This window comes from Vombatus ursinus, unplaced genomic scaffold, assembly GCF_900497805.2.
Source record: "Vombatus ursinus unplaced genomic scaffold, bare-nosed wombat genome assembly UNPS02014941.1, whole genome shotgun sequence".
In the NCBI taxonomy this organism is placed as follows: domain Eukaryota; kingdom Metazoa; phylum Chordata; class Mammalia; order Diprotodontia; family Vombatidae; genus Vombatus; species Vombatus ursinus.
The window spans coordinates 864,373-888,682 of record NW_020954719.1 but is presented as its reverse complement, the minus strand read 5'-3'; the positions used below and the strand labels follow the sequence as shown (position 1 = coordinate 888,682).

General features: G+C 38.0%; 1 protein-coding gene across 1 annotated transcript in view; it reads left to right on the top strand.

The window, feature by feature from the left end:
• The first annotated feature begins 1,515 nt into the window (after window positions 1-1,515).
• Window positions 1,516-24,310, top strand: part of FGD4 (FYVE, RhoGEF and PH domain containing 4) — a 249,356-nt gene continuing 226,561 nt past the window's right edge. The window contains exon 1 of the mRNA XM_027844267.1: window positions 1,516-1,857. Coding sequence (XP_027700068.1) covers window positions 1,695-1,857 — 163 coding nt within the window. The 5' untranslated portion in view covers window positions 1,516-1,694. The remainder of the gene's footprint in view (window positions 1,858-24,310) is intronic.

Below are 24,310 nucleotides of genomic sequence, written 5' to 3'. Positions count from 1 at the left end.
CACAACTGCAGATAACTGCAACTACTGCAGGAAGCCGAATAGAGCCAAATACGGTAGAAAGAATACACTGCCTGGAACACAGTGTGTGCTTAATAAACGATAATCGATTGACTGTATAAAGGACGCAGTTGAAGAAAACACTTCAAATAATGGGCAGTATTAGCCTTGTAATTATGCCATGGAAGGGACAATAGCTTGGTTCAATACAGTGGTGCCTCAATTAGCAAATCATCTGAGAACAAATCTTTTCAAAAGAAAGGCCTTGGTTAAGTCCTGGAATCTAAGGCAAGTTTCGGTCTCCTCGGTGCTCTTGAGGACTTGCTGGAAGACCAAGGGCATGAGCCTGAGGGAAGGCCTATAATCTTGGTGCTCCAATTTTAGTGTGTACAGGTGAGTCTGAAGTTGGATAAATTCAACCCTAGAAAACTGATGTATTTTAATTTAACCTCCATTACAGCTTGTAAGGTGTTCATAAGCAATGTTTTTGGATTTATGTGGACTGTGAAAGAGAAAACTGAAGAATCTTGGTTAATATGAAAAATGGAAAAGTAGCCCCAAATATTCGATTTCTTTTAGTTCTGGATCTTTAGATTCCAATAGAGTTGCAAACAATTAAGAGAGAAAAGTGAGGGGAAAATGTTAAAGATTTTATTTTTTACTCTGTCTCAATCTATCTTTACATTATTTTTTTTAAACTTTTCTGCCCTCCAATTCCCAGTGAAAAAATGAGAACATATTGTTCTTTTCAAAGAGATGATTTTCACTCAATAAATTAACTGAATGATTAAAAAGAGCCAAGCTTAAGCAGCCTTTTAATAATTTTTGCAGCATTCAATCCTTAAATCCCTGGGAACCATTTATATTTGGAAAGCGTCCATACCGTATGTTTCCTTTTTCATCCTGGATCTCTACAGGTAAGTATACCTGTGAGTCTTACAGGTAAGTAACAAGGGGTTGTTTAGACATCCTCTTAAGTTCCTTTCAGCTCTAGATCTACAATCTTAATGGTTCCTGTGGAACAGGTGAGAAGCTTATAGGTGAGCTGCCTGCTGGGCAGCTGGGCAAATGGGAGACACTGAGGCGGGGCTAGGCACGTGTACGGGAAGAACCTGAGCTACTCGTCCTGGAACCTTCTTGCAGTTTCAAGAATTCCTGGCCAGTGTAAGCAAGCAGCACTTTGGGGATACTCAAATAGGCCGGATCCTTTGCCCTCCGTTGGCTGGCTGCTCACTGTTTCTGAAAAAAGAGAGAAAAGTAGAAACTGTGGGAAAGGGTGCTGTGGAACCCAGCCCTGTAGCAGTGGAGGACGCAAGTGAATTTTAAAGCTGAGCTTTGGAAGCAGGCGCGACAACTGCGGCAGCAGCTGCAGCTGCCGCAGGAATTCAGAGCCAAAGTTGGGCTGCGGCAGTGCGTCTGTGCTCCGGGAGCTTCCAGCAAGCTCCCGAGGAAGAAGAAAAGAGGGAGGGAAGGAGGGAGTGTGCAGATAAGGCTGGGAATGCAGAGGGTCGGACCCGAAGCAGGAGCCAGGGGGTTCGGTCCTTATCTGTAGTGCGTTATGAGATAAATCATAGCCGGCAACAAAGTAAATTAAGTCTCAGCCTGTAGAGAGTCGGAAAGCATGTAGCTAGAGACTAGGGTAGGGACGCAGCGGAGAAAAAACAAGGAAAGGAGAGCGAATCCAAACTGCGAGTAAGATGAGCACGGAAGGCAGCACTAACTTTAGGCGGATGGCTATCAGGCGGAAGTCCAACCAGTCCTGCCTCCTGGTTGGGACCCCCCGCCCCTGGGTCCGACCCACCGCCCACTCAAGGCCGGCTGCCTCGGCTGCCTCAGAGAACGTGCCCAAGGAGGCAACAGGTAAGCTTAGCCCTCTGCCAGTGGCGTGTGTGTGGTATGGGAGTGGCGGTGCAGAAGGTGAACCTTAAGAAGCGAACTTTAAGCCTTTCCTGTGCCTTTGCTTACGCTGACGGCGTCCTCCTCGCCTCCATACCTGTTCCAAACTTTCTGGCTTTTCCCACAAAGGACCTTGAACAGAACGCTGCCCGGGCGCCTCCCCTGGAAGGTCATTTAGAAATTCCGGCCCGGAAGTATACTGTATAACTTGAAGGAAAAAAAAATTAGTGAAAACGTAATGTAATGGAGTCTCCTCTAGAGTTTGTTTCTAGGCCTGGTCCTTTCCTTAAGGCGTAGAATGATGGGCAAGGCGTTTCTGATGATTCTCAGTTTGATCTTTTGATCCCTATCATCTGGCCCAGTTAATGGGCAGCATGTGTGAAGAGCTGTGGGTCCTTCAAAAGTATTACAGGATTTAGAAATGAAAGAGACCCAAGGGACTGCCCAGTTCATTCCTCTTATTTTACAGGATGAGAAAAATGAGAATCTGAGAGATGAAATGATTTTTCCAAGGTCATACAGGGAGAGTAATTCGCGGATCCAGCATTTGCCTCCCATTTGAAAAAAAAAATTCTCACAATTTCATATTACATTTTTTCTGATTTACCATATCACTTTGGGCTTCTTAATCCCATTAGAGCCTAGTTTTGAGTGCTGATTTTGCTGATTGATGCTTTGATGAAATTGCATGGAATTTTTCCTTAAAAAACTAGTAGTAAAGATCAGGTATCCTTGTAGAAGGGCAATCTCTTGTTTCAGGAGAAGAACATTCATAAGTTTAGCAAATCTGTTGTAACGTGGTAAAATAAATATTGGAGCCTTTTTAATCTTCCTCTTCATTTCATCTTCTAGCCTTTGTCCTAAATTTATGGTACAGAGAAGACAGAAGTAGGACTTACCTTATTTACAGTAGCAGAAGAGGTTAGGGTGTGAAAACACAAGAAAAAGATTTAAGGAGCTGTATATTTCATTTTTGGTTTCTGTAAAATGAAGGGGTTGGAAGTGATTTCAAAGGTCCTTTCTAGATCTGACATTTTATGATACTGTGATGGTGAAGGGCAGCTAGGTAGCTCAGTGGATAGAATGGTAGGTCTGGGTGTTGGGAAGACTCATCTTCCTGAGTTCAAGTTTGGCCTCAGACACTTACTAGCTGTGTGAATCTGGGTAAGTCATTTGATCCTACTTTACCTCAGTTTCCTCATGTGTAAAATGAGCTAGAGAAGGAAGTAGCAAACCACTCTAGTATCTTTGTCAAGAAAACCCCAAATGGAGTCATGAAGAGTCAGACATAACTAAAAAAAAGACAACAAAAATGATGGTGAAGAATAGTAGAATAGATTTTAGTTTTCTCCATCCCTAGCTTCGGTTCTTTCTTTGTATGTTTTTTTTGTCCTGGAAAATCCTTTTATCTTTCTGTAACAGGCAAATCTTTCCCTTTTGTTTTCAATAATTTCTTTTATTGTCTGATAACAATTTTTTATGCTCCCCAACTGATACAAATATTAATTTTTACCTCTAGTTTTTAGATAGTTGATCCATTTAGCACAGTGCTTGCCATAGTAGGGGCTTGCTTAATAAATGTTTATTGATTGTTTGAGTTGCAATATAATATAGTAATTAGTGTGTCAATTTAAAATTATTTTCTGCTTATAGTTATCCAGTTTTCCTAACTGTTTTTGTGGAATTCCATTCCCCAGTGTGTTTTTTGGAGGAGGAAGTTGGGAAGAGTGATGGGTTTGTGGGGGAAAGATGATAAATTCTGTTTGCCCTGTTGATTTTAAGATATTTGAAATATCTAATAGACATTTGATAGTGGGTTCTGGAGATCAGGGATAGAAATACAGATTTAGGAGTCATCAGCATTGAGATGAGAAACCCATGGGAACTGATGAGGTGAGTGAGAGTGTAGAGTAGCAGTTTTCAAATTTTTTGGTCTCAGGACCCTGTCATACTCTTAAAATTTATTGAGGACCCCAGAGAGCTTTTGTTTATGTGGATTATATCTATTGATATTTACCATATCTGAAATTAAAACTGATAAATTTTGAAAAATATGTATTCATTAAAATAAGCTGTTATAGGTTAACGTAAATATTATTTTTCATAAAAAAACTATAAACAAAAATTAGTGAGAAAAATGGCATTGTTTTACATTTTTGCAAATATCTTTAATGTCTGCCTTAATAGAAGACATATTTAGGATTGATTAGAGTGTGGAGAGCCCTGTTAGGAATTGATTGATTGTATTAGTCCAGAGAAAAGATATCAAACTAAACTAGAGTTGTAGTAACAGTGATTAAAAGGGGGTCAGACACAAGAGTTATATAGGCAGAATCAACAGGGCTTGGTGATCTTATGATTTATATATCACTTTAAAGCTTATCACTTTCCTCACAGTCACTGTTGTGTAGAGATAGGGTTGGTATTACGGAAATTTTACAGATAAAGCAACTGGTGGTTCTGTTGCTTGACTGTAGGCTCACTAATACTTGAATCCAGGTCTCTCCTGGAGCACCTATTTCACAATACCACATTGCCTTTGAAGTTTTAAGTCTAGTACTAGGAAGGATGCTGGTATTGATAACAGAATTAGAGGAGGAGGTCTTGGGAAAAGATAATTTGTTCAGTGTTTGAAATATTAGCTTTGAGGTGTCAATTGTATATATTGATATGTAGCTATCCAGTAGGTAGGAATTGGAGATGGAGATTTAGGAGTCATTGCCAAGAAGTGATATTTTTTACTGTGGAAGTAGGTGAGTGCTCCAGGGAAGAAAGTGGAAGAAGTACTAAAGAGTTTCTTTGAATTCCCATTTATCATTCTCTTAATGCTTGTCAGCATTGTCTCAATTGTTTCTCTTGTTTCTGTTATGCGTATCTGTGTATGTATATATAAACTGCATTTGTATAATTTGAAAGTATATGTATATTTATATAGTATCCCTTCTAGGGCTACTCAAACTCACAGATTGGGTCTCCAGAGGGTGACTGCTATTCTCAGGTTCTAGGGATAGCCATCATGAATCTTAGTATCATTTCTATTAATAATCAGCCAGTGGGCTTAATTAGTTTTTATTAATGGCATTTACTAAGATGGTATAGCAGGAACAGTTGGCACAAAACATGAACCCCAGAAACCTGTGTGTACTCTCCCATTGTACACACAACCATGGATAGAGTAGCTTCAAACAGTACGATAGTACGCTACAGTGAGGTATATGTGTAGGGAGATGTCTAGATGGTACAGTGAGTAGAATGTGGGGCTTGGAGTCAGGAAGACCCTAATTCAAATCCTACCACAGATACCTCTTACCTGAGTGATCCTTCACAGGTCATTTAACCTCTCTGTGCTTCAGTTTTCTCTTATTCAAAATGAGAGGCTTGATCTTACTGACCTCTAAGGACCATTCTAACTTTATATAGATGATCCTTCAATTCTGGAAGATGTGGCAAAAAGATAACACAATTCTTGGTACTGAAAGTATATTCTTGAGACCGTAGCTCATACCCCTCTTTGCTATGAGCAGTTACACTACCTGCAGCCTCGAGGCCACCTGTGACCTTCTAGGTCCTTGGGTGCGGCCTTTTGACTGAGTCCAAGTTTTACAGAACAAATCCTTTTATTAAGGGGATTTGTTCTGTGAAGTCTGTTCTAGACTGTCTCCTGACCTCATCATTTAACTGAAACAGCCCTCTTCAAAGTTGCCACTCATTACTTAACTGTATATGTGTGCGTGTATATATACATATACAGGTATGGTGACTGTCATGGTTTTCAGACTTCCGCCACATCAGGGGAACTCTGACCCCACAGTCGTGGGACTTTTATGCCCCTAGGTAAAGTCAAGTCAGCAAATGTTTATTAACTACCTACTATATACCAGGCACTGTGCCAAACCCTGTCTCATCTGTGGAGGAAGCCACATCAGCATGGCCAGAGGTCACTAAGAAGCTGTATCAAGAGAGGCATGGCTTGAACCTTACCCCATTCCTAATCAAGCCCTAGCTTTGTCACATTTTCCTAACCTGTATTGGGTTTTGTGTGTGTGTATGTATGTGTATGTGTTAACTCTGGTAGATATTGGTTCTATCACAAGAGAAAACATCATTATAGTGAAAAGGGGAGGAAAAGTCTAATGGTACAAGAATATGATGTAACTTGTTTCCTCATGAATATGTTTGTATACCATTATTAATAATGTGGGTGGCATGAAGGGATCAATGTACACATCTATTGTTACTAGGGAAAAATAAATGCTTGCATATTTTATAATATTGTGGCAAGTGAGCATTTCAAGTACCTAACATTCACATTCAGTGCTTTTATATTTTAAATCTCTTTATTATATCATAGCAAAAGCAAAAGTAGATTTGAATTATTTAGTCTTATTGTCTAAATGAGCAAAGGAGTAATCAATGCATTTAAATGACTTATTTTATTCAAGGTCATGCTGAAGGCCATTGAAAGACCTAATTAATGAATGAATGGGACCAAATTATGATCCACTGCTTAGTTCTAAAGCTATTTTGCTATGTTTTTTTTTTAAGTTTTATTTTAATTTATGGACTAAAACAAGCATTTCTATAACATAATATAATAAAAAAGATGATTGTATATGAAACTGCAAATCCATTGTGTACAACTTGCTGTTCCTTTTAAAATATATAATAGGGTTATGTAATTTTTTTCCTTTTTTTCTTCCTTTTCCCCTACCCCCTACCCTAGAGATGGCTATCATTAGACACAAATAAGTATAGATATGCAAAGTCATATATACATATATACTCCTGTTTATCAGTTCTTTCTGTGCATGTAGATAGCATCTTCCTTCATATGTCCTTTATGATTAATTTGGGTATTTATAATAATCAAAATGACTTAGTCACTCAAAGTTGTTCTTAAAACAATATTGTTACTGTATACAGTGTTCTCTTGGTTCTAATCATTTTGCTCTTCATTATTTGGTGCAAGTGTATCCATGTTTTTTCTAGGATCATTGAGCTCATCATTTCTTTTAGCACAGTAGTATTCTATCACAATCATATACCACAGTTTGTTTAGCCATTCCCCAACTGATGGTCATTCTTGCAATTTCCAATTCTCTGCCGCTACAAAGAGAGCTGCTATAAATGTTTTGGAACACATAGGTTTTTTTCCTTTTTCCCTGATCATCTTTGGAAATAAACCTAGTAGTTTTATTGCTAGGTCAGAGGACATAGGCAGTTTAATAACTATTTGGGCATAATTCTAGTTTGCTCCCTAGAGTGCTTAGATCGACTGCTCCAGCAATTCCACTGACAGTGAATTAGTGTCCCAATTTTTCTACATCCCCTCTAACAATTGTCACTTTTCCCTTCAGTCATTTTAGCCAGTCTAATAGGTGTAAAATGTAAAATGATATCTCAAGGTTGTTTTAATTTGCATTTCTCTAATCAATAATGATTTAGAGCATTTTTTCATATGACTAAATTGTTTTGATTTCTTTATCTTTATCTAAAAATTGCCTATTCATTAAAATTGTCTTTGACCATTTATCAATTGGGCAATGACTTGGCATTCTTATAGATTTTACAAAGTTCTTTATGTATTTTAGATGATTGTTTATATTTAGAGAACTGTCTATAAAATTATTTCCAATTTTTTTGCTTTCCTTCTGATCTTAGCTACATTTGTTTTATTTGTATAAAACCTTTTAAATTTAATGTAATCGAAATTACCCATTCCACACCTCTCCTCGCTCTGCTGTCTAACTCTTGTTTATTCATAAATTGTTCACCTATCCATAAGTCTGAAAAGTTACATGTTCCATGTTCTTCCAATTTTCTTGTTTTCAGCAATATTCTGCTTTGTTTTTAAAGGGCACAGAAAAACATTTTTTTCTTTCACGTTCCAATGTGATAATAATTCTGTACAGATATTTCCCCTTGGAAAAGCAAATGAAGTAACTGTTCTTTCACAAGAATATATATTTTGAAAATCAAACAATATTTTCCCAATTAGAAAAACTTTAAAAAAAAAACCAGCAAAGAATTCAGATTGGGCTACCATCTATGTTTAAATAAAATGTCTTTTTTTTTTTTTTTTGTGAGGCAATTTGGGTTAAGTGACTTGCCTAGAGTCACCCACAGTTAGTGAGTGTTATGTGTCTGAGGCAGGATTTAAACTAAAGTCCTCTTGACTCCAGGGCCGGTGCTGTGTCCACTGTGCCACCTAGTTGCCCCTCAAAATGCCTTTTCTTAATTACCAACTTACCTGTAGCTCAATATTTAAAATATTCTTTCTTGTTAGTCATCAGATTGCCCAATACTTTGTATTTGACCAAGTCTGTCTTGCTGTTCTTTTAGAAGGATGGAGAGGTATGGGTTAGACTTACAGGGGTGGGGAACCTGTGGCCTCAAGGCCACATGTGGCTCTCTAGGCCTTTGAGTACAGCCTTTTGACTGAGTCCAAGTTTTACAGAACAAATACTTTTATTAAGGGGATTTGTTTTGTGAAGTTTGGATTCAGTCAAAGGGCTGCACTTGAGGACCTAGAGGGCCACATGTGGCTTCAAGGCCACAGGTTCCCCACCCCTGGGCTGGATAATAGTATAGTTTGGTTGTTTCACAACTGAATTGAATGAATGGACTGAGTAAATGGACCCAAAGATTAATACATTAATAATCCCATGTCAACTTGAAAGGAGGTCTTGTCACACAGTTCAGGGCTTGTTCTTGTCAGTCAACATGCCTTTATTAAATGCTCACTGTATGCCAGTCACTGCTTAGGATTAGGGATACAGAGAGAAAAACACAATTCTTGCCCCCAGAGAGTTGATACTCTAATGGAAGAGATAAGATGTAAGTAACTAAGGTATATACAACATATATACAGAATAGATGGAAGCCATTGGCAACTGGGGAGACTAGGAAAACTTCCTGTAGAAGGTGGACTTTGAGCTGACTCTTAACGAAATCCAGGGCCCTCAGAGATAGTGGTGAGGAGAGAGAGTATTGAAGGCATAGGAGAAAACTACCGCAAAGTCATGGAGTCACAAGATGGAATGCCAAGTGTGGAAAAACAGTCAACTCAGTTTGTGAGCCTAGGTGATTAGAAGAATGGTGATGCCCTTGACAATAATAGGGAAATTTGGAATAGAGAAGGAATTTTTTTTTTGCGGGGGGAGACAGGGTGAAGGTGCTTATGCACCCTTTATGTCTAAATCATGTACCCATTTTGACCTTATCTTGGTAAATGGTGTAAGATGTTGGTCTGTGCCTAGTTTCTGCCGTACTATTTTCCAGTTTTCCCAACAGTTTTTGTCAAATAGTGAGTTCTTATCCCAGAAGCTGGGGTCTTTGGATTTATCAAACACTAGATTGCTGTAGTCATTGACTACTGTGTCTTGTGTACCTAACCTATTCCACTGATCTACCACTTTATTTCTTAGCTAGTACCAAATAGTTTTGATGATTGCTGCTTTATAATAGTTTTCGGTCCAGTATAACTAAGGCATTTCTTTTAATTAATTCTCTTGATATTCTTGGCCCTTTGTTCTTCTGGATGAATTTTGCTAATTTTTTTTGAGCTCTATAAAATAATTTTTTGGTAGTTTGATTGGTATGGCACTGAATAAGTAAATTAATTTAGATAGAATTGTCATTTTTATTATATTAGCTCGGCCTACGCATGAACAACTGATATTTTTCCAGTTGTTTAGATCTGACTTTATTTGTGGCAGGTAGACTCTCAAATACTTTATATTGTCTACAGTTATTTTAAATGGAATTTCCCTTTCTATCACTTGCTGCTGGGCTTTGTTAGTAATATATAGAAAAGCTGATGATTTATGGGGATTTAGTATATATCCTGCAACTTTGCTAAAATTGTTAATTACTTCAAGTAGTTTTTTAGTTGATTCTCTAGGATTGTCTAAGTATACCATCATATCATCTACAAAGAGTGATAGCTTTATTTACTCATTGCCTGTTCTAATTCCTTCGATTTCCTTTTCTTCTCTTGTTGCTGAAGCTAACATTTCTAGTACAATATTGAATAACAGTGGGGATAATGGTCAACCTCTGAGCCGGTTGACCTTCCTATGTGTCAGGGCCTTAAGATTCTCCAGGTTCTACACCTTCCTGTTTGGCTAATCCTTCTCAGTCTCCTTTGCTAGGTCATCCATCGTCCATCTCTCCCAGTGACCTTTCCTCCCTCTCAGTAATGGATTTTATCAACCAAGGCTTTATCATGGACCCGTATCATCTTCTCTCTCTTTCATCTAGGCCGCCTCAATAGCTCCCATGGATTCTTTCTCCAGCCTTAGTTTTTCTCCTGAATGCCTCATCAACACGAGGTTACTGGGCATCTTCAATGGGATATCTTATAGTTTCTCACATTCGAAGCAGAATTCATTGCCTTTTCTCCATAACTTACCTCCTTATTTGCAAGTTTTTGAAGGTAACTCCATTATCCTTCCAGTCACCCAGCTTTGAAACCTGAGAGTCTTCTTTAACTTTTCATTCTTCTTTCTTCTACACATAAATCAGTTGCCAAGTCTTTTTTGGTCATATTTCCATAGCATCACTCACTTCAATCTTTTTTCTCCACTCATATGGCCATCCTTCCAGTTTAGGTCCTTGTCACATCTTACCTGAGCTTTGGAGCAGCCTTGCAATTATCATCCCTACCTTTATTCTTCTTCCTCTCAAATTCATTTTCCTTAAAGTTGTTACATTGATATTCCTAAAGCACAGGTCTAATTATATCATTCCCTTGCTCAGAAAACCCCAGTGGTTCTCTCTTGCTTCTAGGATAAAATACAGACCATTCTGTCTGGCATTTAAAGCTCTTCTCAGTCTGGCTGCAGCATACCTTTCCAGGCTTATTACATATTAATCCCATTCATGCACAATATATTCCAACTAAATTGACCTACTTGCTGTTATTCTCTGTATGTAGCATTCCATCTCTGCCTCTCTGCCTTTCTTTGAAAATTCTTCCCCCTTTCATGCCTTGAATACTGTCTGTCCTCACCTTTGTCTTTTGAAATTTTATCCCTTTAAGCCTTAAATCAAGAGTTGCCTACTTCAAGGGCTCTTCATCCATTTATTTCATATATATGTTTTGTTGTAACTCGTGCATATTTTGCCCCCTCCTCATCTTTCAGTAGAATGTACCTTGAAGACAAAGGCTGTACTATTTTTGTGTTAGTATTCTCAGTGCTTGGCACAGTGCCTTGCATATAGTAAACACTTAATAAAAGCTTTTTGAATTAATTAAGCCATCTGCTAAGGAGTAGCAGTGTATGTGGTGGTAAGGGGGGTGCCCACACTGAAATAATGGATTTGGGAAAGTGCAGAAGTTACCTGTAGCATTTGAATTTCAGCATACGTTTTAAAAGTATGTATTATTACTCCTATCTTTTTTCCTCTCTGAACTGGTTACTTATGATTGAAAAAGAAAAGTTAATGGTTTTCAACAGCATTAATGTTATTTAATTGGTAATGAAACCTGCGATCTCTGTTTAGATTGTCATTTCAACAGATTAGCCTTTTTTTCTCCTTGATTCTTTTGGTATTTTGTGTGAAAAGTGTTCACATAGAAATAAGAGTGACTCCTTTAACTGTTATTTATGACCATAGTTAAGACTTGAAATCAGATAAGGTAATTCACAGAAAAGGGCAAAGTGCCTTAATCTATTTTTAGACACTAGGGGGCAGCATATTCCTGATTACAGAATGATGAAAGCTAAGTCAGAAAAATCTGTATTTGACATTTAGTTGTCTTTGTCGAGAGGCAATCACAACCTCAGGAAATGTATGGAAAAACTGGGTTTATTACAAGAGAAATGACCATGCGTGTGGAACCCAGAGTTCACAATCCATCCAGAAGTTTGCATTTTTATAACAGTAGGCTGAAGGAGGAAGAAATACAAATCTCCACCTAAAGGGGTGTGGCATGGGAGGGAGGGGGAAAGGTGCAGTAAAGGTGGGAAAAGCACAACCCCAATCCCCAAGGGGAGGAGCAAGGCAATGGCAAAAGCAGCATTCTTTTCCCTTGGAAGCTGCTAGACTATGAAAATAGGGTGGTCTGCTTATCTACCAGGTGCTAGCTGTACAAGCAGTTTCTCCGCCTAACCCAGAGTGATTGACGCCTGCCTTGACTTACAAAGACACACAGTTTGGGATGCGGACAACAAATTAGATCGGCTGGGGGGATGGGAGGTTGCCCTTGACACATTTAGGGCCTCCCAGTGTTTCTGGAAAATATGGCAACTCTAAAAGTCAAATTCAGGGACCCCTTAACATTCCCTAACATCAGAACTTCATTCTCTCTAAAATGGAGGTATTTGCTTCTTTCTGTGTAGATACGAGGGAACTTAATAAGATGTTTTGCAAGTGTTTTAAGATCTTGGAGTAAAAGCGTTTTATACAGAATTCATCAGAGATATTTACAGATGACAAGGAATTGCTACCAAAGTAGCAAAAACTAGGATCTTTAATGGAGGCAATGAATTTCAATTTGGGGTCATCACACAGCACCAGGGTACAGGAGTGCCCAAGAAGGGCAGAAGGAAGTAGCTTTAAACACATTTCAACTGGGAGGGAGTCTCATGGGAGGCCCAGCCTAGAGAAGCTGTTAGTTAAGTTGTTTTGCATACCAGCTGAAAGTCCACTGAAAAAGCTAGGAAGTTGGGGCGGGGCGGGGTGGGGTGGGGTAGGGGTGGGGGTGTTGTTGGTGCAGAGTGCGAGATGGTGTAACGTGTGGTCAGAACAGCAAGGTTGGGCTCCAGGTGCAGTAACAGGAAAACTGGTTTGGATCTGCCCAATCATGGGGTCAGTTGGGTTCAAAATCAAGTAGCCTCTTCTGATGTCTGCATTCACCATTCTTTTTAAAAACTCTTTTCAATAGTCCTCTTTTAACTGGTTTTGCTCAATTTCAGGCAATTTGTAGCTCTGGAATCAGGCAAGGTCAGCTTCATTCAACCAAATTAATATTACTTCTGACAAATATTGCTTATTTAATAAGAATTCTAATATCTACATATTGCATATTGCAAGGTCTAGCCCATCCCCTGGGCTGTAAAGGCTTTTCGTATGGGCAGAGTGCTTAGCACATAGTGAACACTTAAATACCTACTTACTGAATGATTGGACTGAGTAACAAACTGTGCATATGTGCTGTTATCTGTGCACTAGAGCCTAGCTAAGTTTGGAGAGGCTTACCAGGTGGTGGTAGTTGTCTTCCTGTGTCTGAAAAGTATTTGAGAGAGGATATGTTCTTCTTGACCTCAGAGAGTAGAACTAGTCATGAGTAAAAGTTATAGAGAAATGGATTACTGTTTGATATAAGGAAAAACTTTAAAGGTTTCCCAAAATGGAATGGACTGCCTCAAGAAATAGGGAATTCCCTCCTCTTTACTGGAAGTCTTTAAGCAAAGGTTGGATGATCATTTTGTAGCTCTGCTGGAGAGCCTGGTATTTAAATCTATTCATTTTTCTGAATATGTCCTTTTTAGTGAATATAAAATTCCATTCAGTCACCGCAGATTCAATTCCTTTTCACTGCTTTGTATGTAAACTGAATTCTAAGGAGATCCCTTACTGGAATTTAAAGTAGTCTTAAATACCAAGCTGAAAAGCCCAACAAAACTGGAGGGTTTAAAAAACCCTTTGAATGATGTTCAAAGTACAGTTCTTAGGGACAAAGCATGCTCACATAGTTTTCTCCTTGTTGATGGCCACAGGTAGATAAGTAACCACTATCTTTATAGCCATTAACCAAAAGCTCCACAGTCTGGGCTCACCCTCCTCTGCACTGCAAACTTCAAAGAGCTTAATATGTTTCCATCCTGCAACACTTCACCAATTAGACTGCTCTGGACCTACCTCAGGTCATTCCCGTGGTAGTTTTTAGTTCAATACTGGAACAAAAATGAGACACTTGCAGTTAAAAAGCAGATTTATTTAGCCATAGCAGGAAAAGGATATTCAGCAAGGATAGTCAATAAGCAAATTAGTAAAGCATTTATGAACCACTTATTTAGCCAAGTACTGTGCTAAGTGCTGGAAATATAAATACAAGCAGGTAGAAAGACTGCCCCTGTCCTCAAGGAACCTGCATTCTAATGGGGAAAGATAAGCACTTAAAAGATAAGCACTTAAAAGAGTATTGAAAAAGGATAGAGGGAAAGTATAGTGGGCAAGAACTGGAAAGTCCTTGAACTGGGAGAGGAGTGAAGGAGTGATCATGGCTCCCCTGGGCACTTCTTCAAAATGGTGGTTCTGGAAGGAATAGGCCTTTAGGCCAGAGGGATCTTCCATCATGAGAAGACAAGGGGGTAGAGATACTTTCTGGGGGAGAAGTCTTAAGAAACACGTCTTGTAGTGGTGGTTCTGGTTTACAGGCTAGCATAATTGGTGGCTCAACTTTCAGGATTGTTCCTGAAGTGGTTCAATAAACATTTCAGAGTCGTCCTTAAATTCCATGTCATATAAACTGTTTGATTTCTCTATGCTTTGAGTTACTGCCTATCATAATTACTGGTGTCTCCCTTCATTAAAATTTTTTTTTTCTTAAAATAAGTTTTTATTGATGTCTTCTGTTTCTTACATCTTAATTATCTCCAGTCTCGTCCATGCCCCAAGCCATCCTGTATAACAAATAATATTTTTAAAGAGGAAAAAAAAATTGGCACAATGTATTGATACATTGAAAAAGTTCAGAAACTTTCAATGTGTAACATCTGTAGACCTCCCACCTTCATGAAGGGATGGGTTGGTTGTGTCTTCTAATGTCTCTTCTTTTGAGTCAGGCCTGATCTTTATAATTTTGTTAAATTTACTTTTTGTGTGTGAGAGTCATCTTTCCATTTACGTTGTAGTTATTGTGTATATTGTTTTCTTGGCTCTGCCTACTTCACTCTGCATCAATTCAGGTAGATCTTTCTATGGTTCTTTGCATTCATCACACAGTATTTCTTATAGTACATCAATATTCCATTGAGTTCATGTACCACAATTTGTTCAGCCTTTCCCTAGTCAATTTGTTTCCAGTTCTTTGAGATCACAAAAGGTGCTGTTAAATATTTTGGTGTATATGGGGACTTCTTATCAATAGCTTCCTTGGGGTATTACTGTAGTAATGGAGTTCAAAGGGGTATGTATGTCTTTCTGATGAATTCCAAATTGCATTCAAAAATGGTGGTACTATCTTACAACTCTATCAATAATGTATTAGTGTGCCTGTCATTCCACAAATCCTTCCACATTGACTATTGCTTGCGTTTTTTTTTTTTCCCATTTGAGGAGTGTGATGTGAAACATCAAGATTGTTTTAATTTGCATTTCTCTTGTTATTAGTGATTTGTAGCATTCTTTCATATAGCTGTGAATACTTTGTGGTTCTTTTGAGAACTGTTTATTCATATCAATTAACCACTTTTCTACTGGGGAGTTGCTATTAGTCATATATTTATTAATTGTTTATTTATTTTGGATACCAAACCCTTATTGGGGAACTTGGATACAAAGATTTTTTTTTCTTATTCAACCATTTCCTTTCTTATCTTGGTGCATTTATATTGTGAGTACAGAAGCTTTTCAGCTCCATGTAATCAAAGTTGCCTATTTTAGCTTTTATAATTGCCTCTATCTGTTGTTTGGCTACGAACACATTGACTGCTTATAACTGTAAGGACACAATAAGTACATGGAAAAATAAATACAAAGACAGGTTTCATGTAGAAGGTTGTGCTTGAGTGGAAGTAAGGGATTATAAGAGGTGAAGAAGAAGAGAATTCTGGGTATAGGGGACTGACAGCCTATGCAAAGATGACAGGTGTTTTGTAGGTAGGATGAACAAGATTTGGCAAGTGATTATATAATAGCAGGTGAGAGAGAGGGAAGAGTAGAAGACAACTCCAGGGTTTAAAACCTGGGTGACTATTAGGATGTTGATTCCCTTGTGTTTTGTTAGAGACTGTACTACTGCTATAGTCACTTATACTGCTTGAGGGTCGCTGGCCTTACCTTGACCACTGGAGGGAGTTACCTGGTTCAGACCCCAGCCATGGTGAGGACAAGTCTTGTGCCTAAAAGTGTTGCAGCTGGAGGTCCTAGTCATAACCTTAGTCAGCATTCATATGTCTATGGGAAAAAGAATCTCTTATTGCTGCGGTATGAAATTGAGAACTCCAGCCCTTGAGTGGAGTCCTGAGTCATAGAACTTGCTCATCAGAGTATTGGGGCAGCTGTGAAGGATCCATGGAGAGATCCTTTCATTGAGCCACGAAATTCCCCAGCTAAGCCCTTGCATTTGAGTCCTGAATGACAGCATTATGTTCACTGGGATACGAGGGTGACTACCTGGCTGAATGATCCTTGTTTGGAGCAATGGTCCATGAGGAGGGGGTGGAGAGGTCCCTACCACTAGAGCATGTAGTTCAGGTAGCCTGACTCTTGCTTTTTCCAGGAAGTGTGAGGGGTAGGGTGAGGCTGCCTTTTCTTATCTGCCTGTGGAGGTGTGGTGGTCAGGGCACTTAGTCACAGCTCTGGTCAGTGACTCATGAATTGAAGAACCGAGGCTTGACCCATTGCCCATCTCACCGATTCATCTGAATTTTGAAAAAAAGGAATAGTTTCAGGAGGCTTTATTTGCAGTGTATTGACTTATTAGCGGGGACAGTTGGTGAGTAGACAGCAGTAGTTCCAGAGGCAGTTGGCATGTGGCACAGCAACAGTGAAACCTAATTGGATACAGGGAGTGAAACAAGGACAGAGCTTAGGGCAGTTCTGTGCAAGGGTTTAGGTCATCCCTGAGGGACGGGGATGGAGGTTTCTGGGCTTTAGCCAAGCACAGGAGAAAATCGAGCAGTCCAGGGAATGTCTCTGATTGCTGTGCTGGCTGGGGTTTCAGTGGAGTTTATATAGGGTTTCTTTCTGGGATGTTCCCCCTTATGACCATGTGGATGGAGGTGAGGTTCTCTTCTTGCTTCTAGGTGAGGAGAGGGGCATTTCTCCTTGACCTCAAAGTAAGGATGAGGTGTTTTCCCATGAACATCTGAGCAACTATTGACTTTATCTCCAGATGCAAGGTAGTAAAGGGCCACCTAATATCCCAGGTTGGGTCCTCCTTGGCAGTGTTGGCTTTATGCCAGGGTGGGTAGCCTATCAGAGTACACGGGAGAGGACAAGGCATGGGGGATTTCACTAAGACAGCTAAGTTTCCATAGCAAAGTAAAACTGCACCACAAACCAGTGTTAAAATGTAGGCCCCAAATTATGATATAAAGTCGAGGAGACATTGGAAAATCACCTACTTTTAAAACATTAAGGGATCATACAGGGAAACATATCTATATTATATCTTGGCAGAGTAAGGAGGTAAGAGTAAAGCCAGTTCTAGGGGCAGAAAAGATGAGTCCCAGTTTTGACATATTTAGTTTGAGGTCTGTAGATCCACACACTGGTAGAGAAAGATGTCTAGTAGGAAGTTTATATCCTTTAGCCACATGTCTATTGAGGTATGGCTCTTAATCTTATATATTTGTATCAATTCCCTTTAGATTTTTAAATCATCAGACTTTTATCATTCCTTTTTTTTTTTTGAATTCCAAATTCTCTCCACTGGCCCCTCCCCCACTCACAGAGAAGTCAAGCAGTATGATACCCTTTATACATTGATGTCACGTAAAACACATCAGGCTTTTGTCAGAGATATTTAATGTGGAAATTTATCTTCATTCTTTTTTTTTAATTCCAGTTACAATGTTTTTATTCGTGGTGGGGAAAAAAATGCTTTTCAATTTTATATTTCAATTGATCTTTTTTCTCTGTAATGATCTCTTTAATTCCATGTTTGTTTATTCAGTCTCCTCCTAACCATAAAAGTGAATGACACACAGTGTAAACTCTAAATGTTCTCTAAAGATGCCCATTTCTTTACAGCATTTTTTTTTTCCTCCCTGAATAAGAGTGTCTTCTCCAGCAGTTTGTGTTCTTGGATTTATCAGACACTAGACTTCTGGGCACATCTACTTCTAGATCTTGCTTATCTAATAGTTCCACTGAACTACTTTTCTATTTTTGTTAACTTATAAATTATTTTCATAATAAAGGTTCTGTAGTATAGTTTATGCTTTAGTAACACTGAACACCTTTTCCCTTCTATTTTTTTTTTCATGGTGTTAACCCTTTATCTTCTCAATCTTTTCCAAACGGATGCTATTATTTTCTTGAATTCTTAAATATATTCCCTTTAGTAATTTGGCAGATATAATCTAATCTATAGAGAAATTTAGGTATTGGTAATAATGTATATTGGATAGAAAGACTTGGGTCAGGAAGATATGGGTTCAGATCTTGCCTCTGATGCATACTGGTAGTGCAAGTCTCAAAAGTGTTGTGAAGCCTTAGGGCAATTCATTTTATTATTACTACTAATCTTTTAGATTTCTTCATAAAACATTTATAGTAACTACAATGATAACTTTTGTCTCCAAAAGCTCCAAATTAAAATTTACATTATGTAGTTATAAAATATAAATTTGCATTCTACCTATAATTATGGAAACTCCAAATTTAAAATGATAAAACTCTAATTAGAAATTATTACAGATATTTTATGTGGGACATTCTGTAAGAATTAAAAAAACTAATCTAGTAAGATCTTCTATACTTCACTTATATCTCCAAGACTTCATATTAAATTTCTTTATTTTATAGACTTTGTTGAATATAAATAACATTTTAATGGAAATGTTACAATTTGTCCCAGGCAGTTAAGACTACAGATTGCAGCGCAGGTGTTGATCTGCCTTGATAGAGTGAGTTTCTTCCCTATGAAGTTACAAGTTTGGGGGTCTCACCTCCCCTTCCCCCCAAAAAGAGGGTAGTATTGATAGTCTTGCATGTACATGGAACCCCTCTCCAGTAATTTAGGTCTTTTATTTCTGTAAAATGTGTTTTGTAGCTTCTTTTATATGAGCTGCCTGCATCTTAGTAGTTTAACTAGTGTAAGCCCATAATTTATTGATTGCTGTTCTGTTCTCAATATCAGCCTTATCTGGAGTGCAGTAATGAAGGGTTTTCAAGTAATCTTTCCAGGATTATACAACTCACATCTTTTAGGAGATGAAGAAAAATGTGGCATGATCAAAAAGTTTTTACCTGATGAGTTCAGTAGCAATATTTTTAATCCTTTTGTCTGTTTCCCTGTCACTTTTGGTAACCTCCCAGCAGATTATCTAGTGACCTGATTTCTAGTTTGGGGTAGTTAGAGGAAGTGGAATTTTGATCCTCTTATTCTTAAGATCTCTGAACTCTAACAGCATGGAAAATTTAAATTATCAGAATATTGTATTGTCTTCAAACTGAAGTGTTTCTGCTGTCTTTCTTTCCATTAAGGATTAATTATTTTTTCCTCTCATTTCATTTCCTCCCATATTTAGGTTATGAATTGATTAAATGCATATTTTGTCCATTTTCTTCATCATGTTAGTTGACTTGGTGCCATAGATAGGAGTTACAGCTCTTCCATCATGTTGAAGAGGTCTAGAGGTTTGGGGTGCTCCTAGATGCACAGAGGCTCCCCAAGATCGCGGCACCGAGCCCTGCCTGAAAGAATTCAACCCAGATCTTCTTCCAGCCAGAGAAAAAGTTTATTAGAGATAAAGCATATAGGCCAGACTCCCAAGGAACCCAAAAATCAGTGAGGCCTGTAGGGAGGAGCAGGCATGAGAGTCTCAGCCTTTTGGGAATGAGAAATTCTCAGCATCTTAATAGAGACAAGATGGACCTTATATACAGAAAGACTGGGAGGATCTAGGAGTGGCCAAGTAGTTTGGGGAGATGGGAGGAAGGGCCTAAGGAGATCTAGATGGGAGTGGCTAGTAAGCTGGGGTGAACAGAAAGAACTCCTGGGACCTGGACTTCATGAAGCCTAGCTAGGATTAAGGGTGGGAATGGCCAGGGGCCATAGGGAGGCAAAACAATGGAGGGGAGATTGGGTGTAGCCACAATGAAAGGCCAGTTGATGGGACTATAGCCTCAGGGGAATGCCAGAGATTTGGCCATGTGGGAAAGTGCAGGGTTTTTCCTTTCTGGGGCCCAGATTCCAACCCCATCATTCCCATCTTGTATACACTAAAGTAACTTTGGGTGGCCAGAGGAAGGGGGGGGTGGTTGAAAAAAGGGTCTAGATGAGAATTCTGTTTGGAAGGTCTGAGAGATTAAACAGACAATGGGAATAGATAATGAAGAGAACTGGAAGGTAGAAGTTTGCTTTCAAAGGGAGTTAAAGAGAGCTTTCAAAGGGAAATAAAGGCAGTTTATAAAGTTTAAGGTTTTTCTGGGAATCTTAGACAATCTTAGCCAGGTTCTTTTTAGGGCTAGGGAGGAAGACGCATCTGAATAAGATCAAAAGGCGAGGCTAAGGCTTTGGAAGGGAGATAAGGGCAGTATATAAGGAATCTAAAAGTTCAAGGGTTTTCAACAAATGGGAGCCAAATTCCTTTTGGTGAAAAGGTGCAAAGGTCTCGGCTTCTGAAACTGAATGATACCCCGTCAGTGTGGATATGAGTATTATTTTTCCCTGATGAAAATGTCATTTCAGGAATATTTTAACTAGGATTCCATATATCTACCTTTTTTACTGTTGCTATTGATTAACGCCCTTCTCTGCTTCAAGGAGATTAATTTGCTTAGAGTGATTGCCCACATTTTCTTCCTTCAAGTGTTGCTTCAACTTCCTTTTCTTATGTCTGAATCAGGAGTTGTCAGAATACTACTGCAGAGTTCATTTAACACTTCAGCCCGGTTTTAGTCAGATGTGTTTTCAGATATTCAGAAAAAGGCCTGCTCCCTTTAAGACTGATGCAGAGGTCCCTGTTAAGCTTGAAAAAACTGCTTAAGCATGAACAATTGTTTTAAATGAAACACTAATAAAAGAAGAGGAAAGAAAGTGAATGAATGAAAATAAACTATACATATGGTTGCCTGAGTAACCTTTTTCTGATTGGGAGTGTGAGAGATGATCTCTCAGAAGTGAAGCCTCCTCAAAGGGTTAATAGTTCTCACAAAGAGCAGCAATTAGGAGATCACTAGTCTTTTGGAGAGAGCTGTCTCAGTTAAATAAGGTCAGAAGCCAGATAGTAGGAGGTTAAGAAGAGAGTGGGAGGAGAGAAATTGGAGGCACCTGTTGTAGATGGCCTTCTCAAGGAATTTAATTGTATTGTTGAAACACACTCCCTTCTGACCTTGTCAAACCACCCCCCCACCCTGTTTTTAAGAGTGTAGCAGAAAGAATAGTATATGCCCTACCCCCAACCTAAACTGCAAGACTTTCTGCCTTTTCTTGTCTCCAGGCAAACTTGTGTAACTGCCTTTGTTCTCTGTTTCTGGGGAAGATTTCCGTGAATAGATTGTGCCCCCTGAAGCCCAGCCAATGGGATAAAGGGAAGGGGGTTAGGGAGGAGGAACTCGAGTTAGGGTATAAATAAGCCTTGCTTTCTGTGACCAACTGGTACTGGTACTCTTTGGCCAGTGCCATTAGGGCAATGAGGGCCGGGTTCCCTTTCTCATGAGAAAGCAATAAACTCCTTTCTGCTTTCAAGGTATCTAAGTCTTTGTTTAGAATTTGAGTAGAGGTCTCTGTCCCACACAGGTGGAAAAAAGGCAGTCCTGGGAAAAGGAAGCAAGGTATATGACACCATGTTGTTTAGTCTCCTGTCTGCTAAACACAAGAGAAGAGAGCAGTGAGAAGATTTTTGTCTTATGAGACAGAAGCATAGTTATTATGGGAAGTTGTTTTCCAATAGTATTTGGGAAGATTAAGGAAGCAAATTCTCTCCTGAGAACAATCAAATAATTTTTCAAAGGAATTTATTTAGTCCAGCTTTCCATATTATTTACACTTTATGCTGTGCCTGTTAAAGACTTGTCTGAAGAGGTTTTTTAATGAGGAGCTGGGCAGACATAGCCCAGATGAACTCCTTTTAGGCTGCAGAGGCAGATTAGGGAATAAGATTAAATGCTTACTGATATTTTAGTGAGAAATAAAACTAAAGTTTTTTCTTTCTTTAAAAATCAATGTGTATGATACCTTGAATTAAAAATAATTGTGCAGATACAGTGATACTATAATTAATAAGTCTTCTAGAAACAAAGCTCCCTCTGAGAAGGACGTGAACTCTACCCCGAATCTTGAGATTGGAACAATCATAGAGATCACCTAGTTCAGTGGATTCCACAATTTTTTTTCACTTAAATATCTTTCAACAAAAACCAATAAATGTATTTTGAAGCCCCAGGGTAATTTATTATACCACTTGTAATAATCTTTTCATTTTCATAAAAGTACTTACAATAACTGCAATAACTTCTGCCCTAAAAGCTCTAAAGTAGTATTTACATTATGTGATTATAAATGTGTAGTCTACCTATAATTTTTGAAAGTCTAAATTTAAAATAATAAAATTCATTATAAAATATTTATAAATATTTTATGCTGACATTCTGTAAGAATGAAAAGAAAATCCAGCAAGACCTCATGTATTTAACTGTTATCTGTAAGACTTCATATTAAGTTTCTTCGTTTTACAGACTTTGTTGAATATAATATTTTAATTAAATACATTATAACTTGGAAGATGTTTAACATAATATAATAATCACATATAAACTTAAATATAATGTTGGAATTTTTTAACAAGTTTGTAATATTTGACTCCACACCATATGTGCCACCTTAAATCTGGTTCTGCATGGAGTTATTTTTATATTTTAATTTAAAACAAGAAAAAAAGTGAAAATGTTTGCCCACACAAATATGTGGTGGGAAAATGGTGGGAGAATTTTACAGGCTATTTATTTTTAACCACTTAACCAATGACAAAAAAAGAATAGTTTGTTAAGATATTAAATACTATTCTATTAGTGATAAGTGCCATGTTAAATTATAAATGTACTTAAAGTTCAGTTGCATAGATTGCTTTTTAAATAAAATTTATATATAAACTAGTTTTTTTAAGGAAAAATTGTCTTCAGGTAAGATTTTCTTTCTATACTTTCACATTATCCATATTTTCCCAGAAACTTTACTGAATAGCTGACCAGTGTTACCATTCAGTTCATCTGAATATCCACTGGAGTAGAAGTTTTAATTGGAAAGCAGCCTTAAATACTTAATGAGAATAAAGTTTGTTTTTAGAGAACATTTGTGATGGTATATAATGCCCATGCATGGGTAATTATGGTTTTCAAACAACGTGACATTTGTGAGCAAGAACCCAAATGTTCATTACTTCTTGATCATGTGGTCACACAGTTGGTGAAGTACAATTACAGGGCAACCAAGGGAAATGAAGAAGCTACTTTGGTGCAGTGTTCATATTGCAAATGAGGAAATGTACATGTGTATAACTGTCTACTGGGAATTGACACTTGAAAATTAAAAATTTTCTTTATTGTTTCCAAAAAACTTCAGAGGTAAATAAATGAATGAATGAGTATTATGGAGTAGTGGGTAGAGAGCTTGTCTACAATAAGGAAGACGTTTGTTCAAGTCCCCCCTCCAACATATCCTGGCTGTATGATCCTTAATTTCTCAAATGTGTCAGGAAACTGACTTTGAGCTGCAGAAAAGGGTACTGTTCTGCAGAAAGGTACTTACTGGTTACTCTCTATAATGATGAAATCACAAATCTGGACCAAAAAACCAGAACTCTTTTTTTTTCTCAGTGAGAGTGGTTTAATGGAATATGCTTCATGAAAATCTTGACTTATATTTTGAGATACAACAGTTTGAAGGTCTGATTCTAAGTTCATTTTATATCAGTACTTTGTAATATTGGTTGTCATAGCTGAAAAAGGTACTTTGCAAAGATGTAGATGGGAGAAGAACACCATTGACTGTGCTATCCACCAATTTTGCAAAGGTTTCTGTTGAAATTCAGCTAATAAGATTCTATCTTTCCTGATGTAGTTCAGTTGATTCTATAAACTAATAGAAAGGTTTGTGTTTTATCCTTTTAACAAATTGATTCAAAATTCACTGAAGTCTTCATTTGTAAAATATTTACCAGGTTAAAAATTTTGTTCTAAGTATTTTAAAGTGTTCAGATGGGAATTTGTGTAGATGACACTGTTTTTGGTAGGAAGAACTAAGTTTTCAAATATCTTGATAATCATGATGCCTTCATAGTATTGTTGGCTAATATTTTTAGGCACAATATACATTTAGGACAAGGTACTTCATTAACACTAGTGGATATAAATCCATATTTCCAGTAATTCTTTTGATAATTTTATTGGGGGAAGGGTGGCTACTTTTAGCTTGTAATTTGGCTTCTGAAAAACTTATCCTAGTAAAAGTGTCAGCTCTGCCATTTTCTTATTTCTTTGTTACTTGCATTGTTAGTCATATCTTAAATAGTTGGTT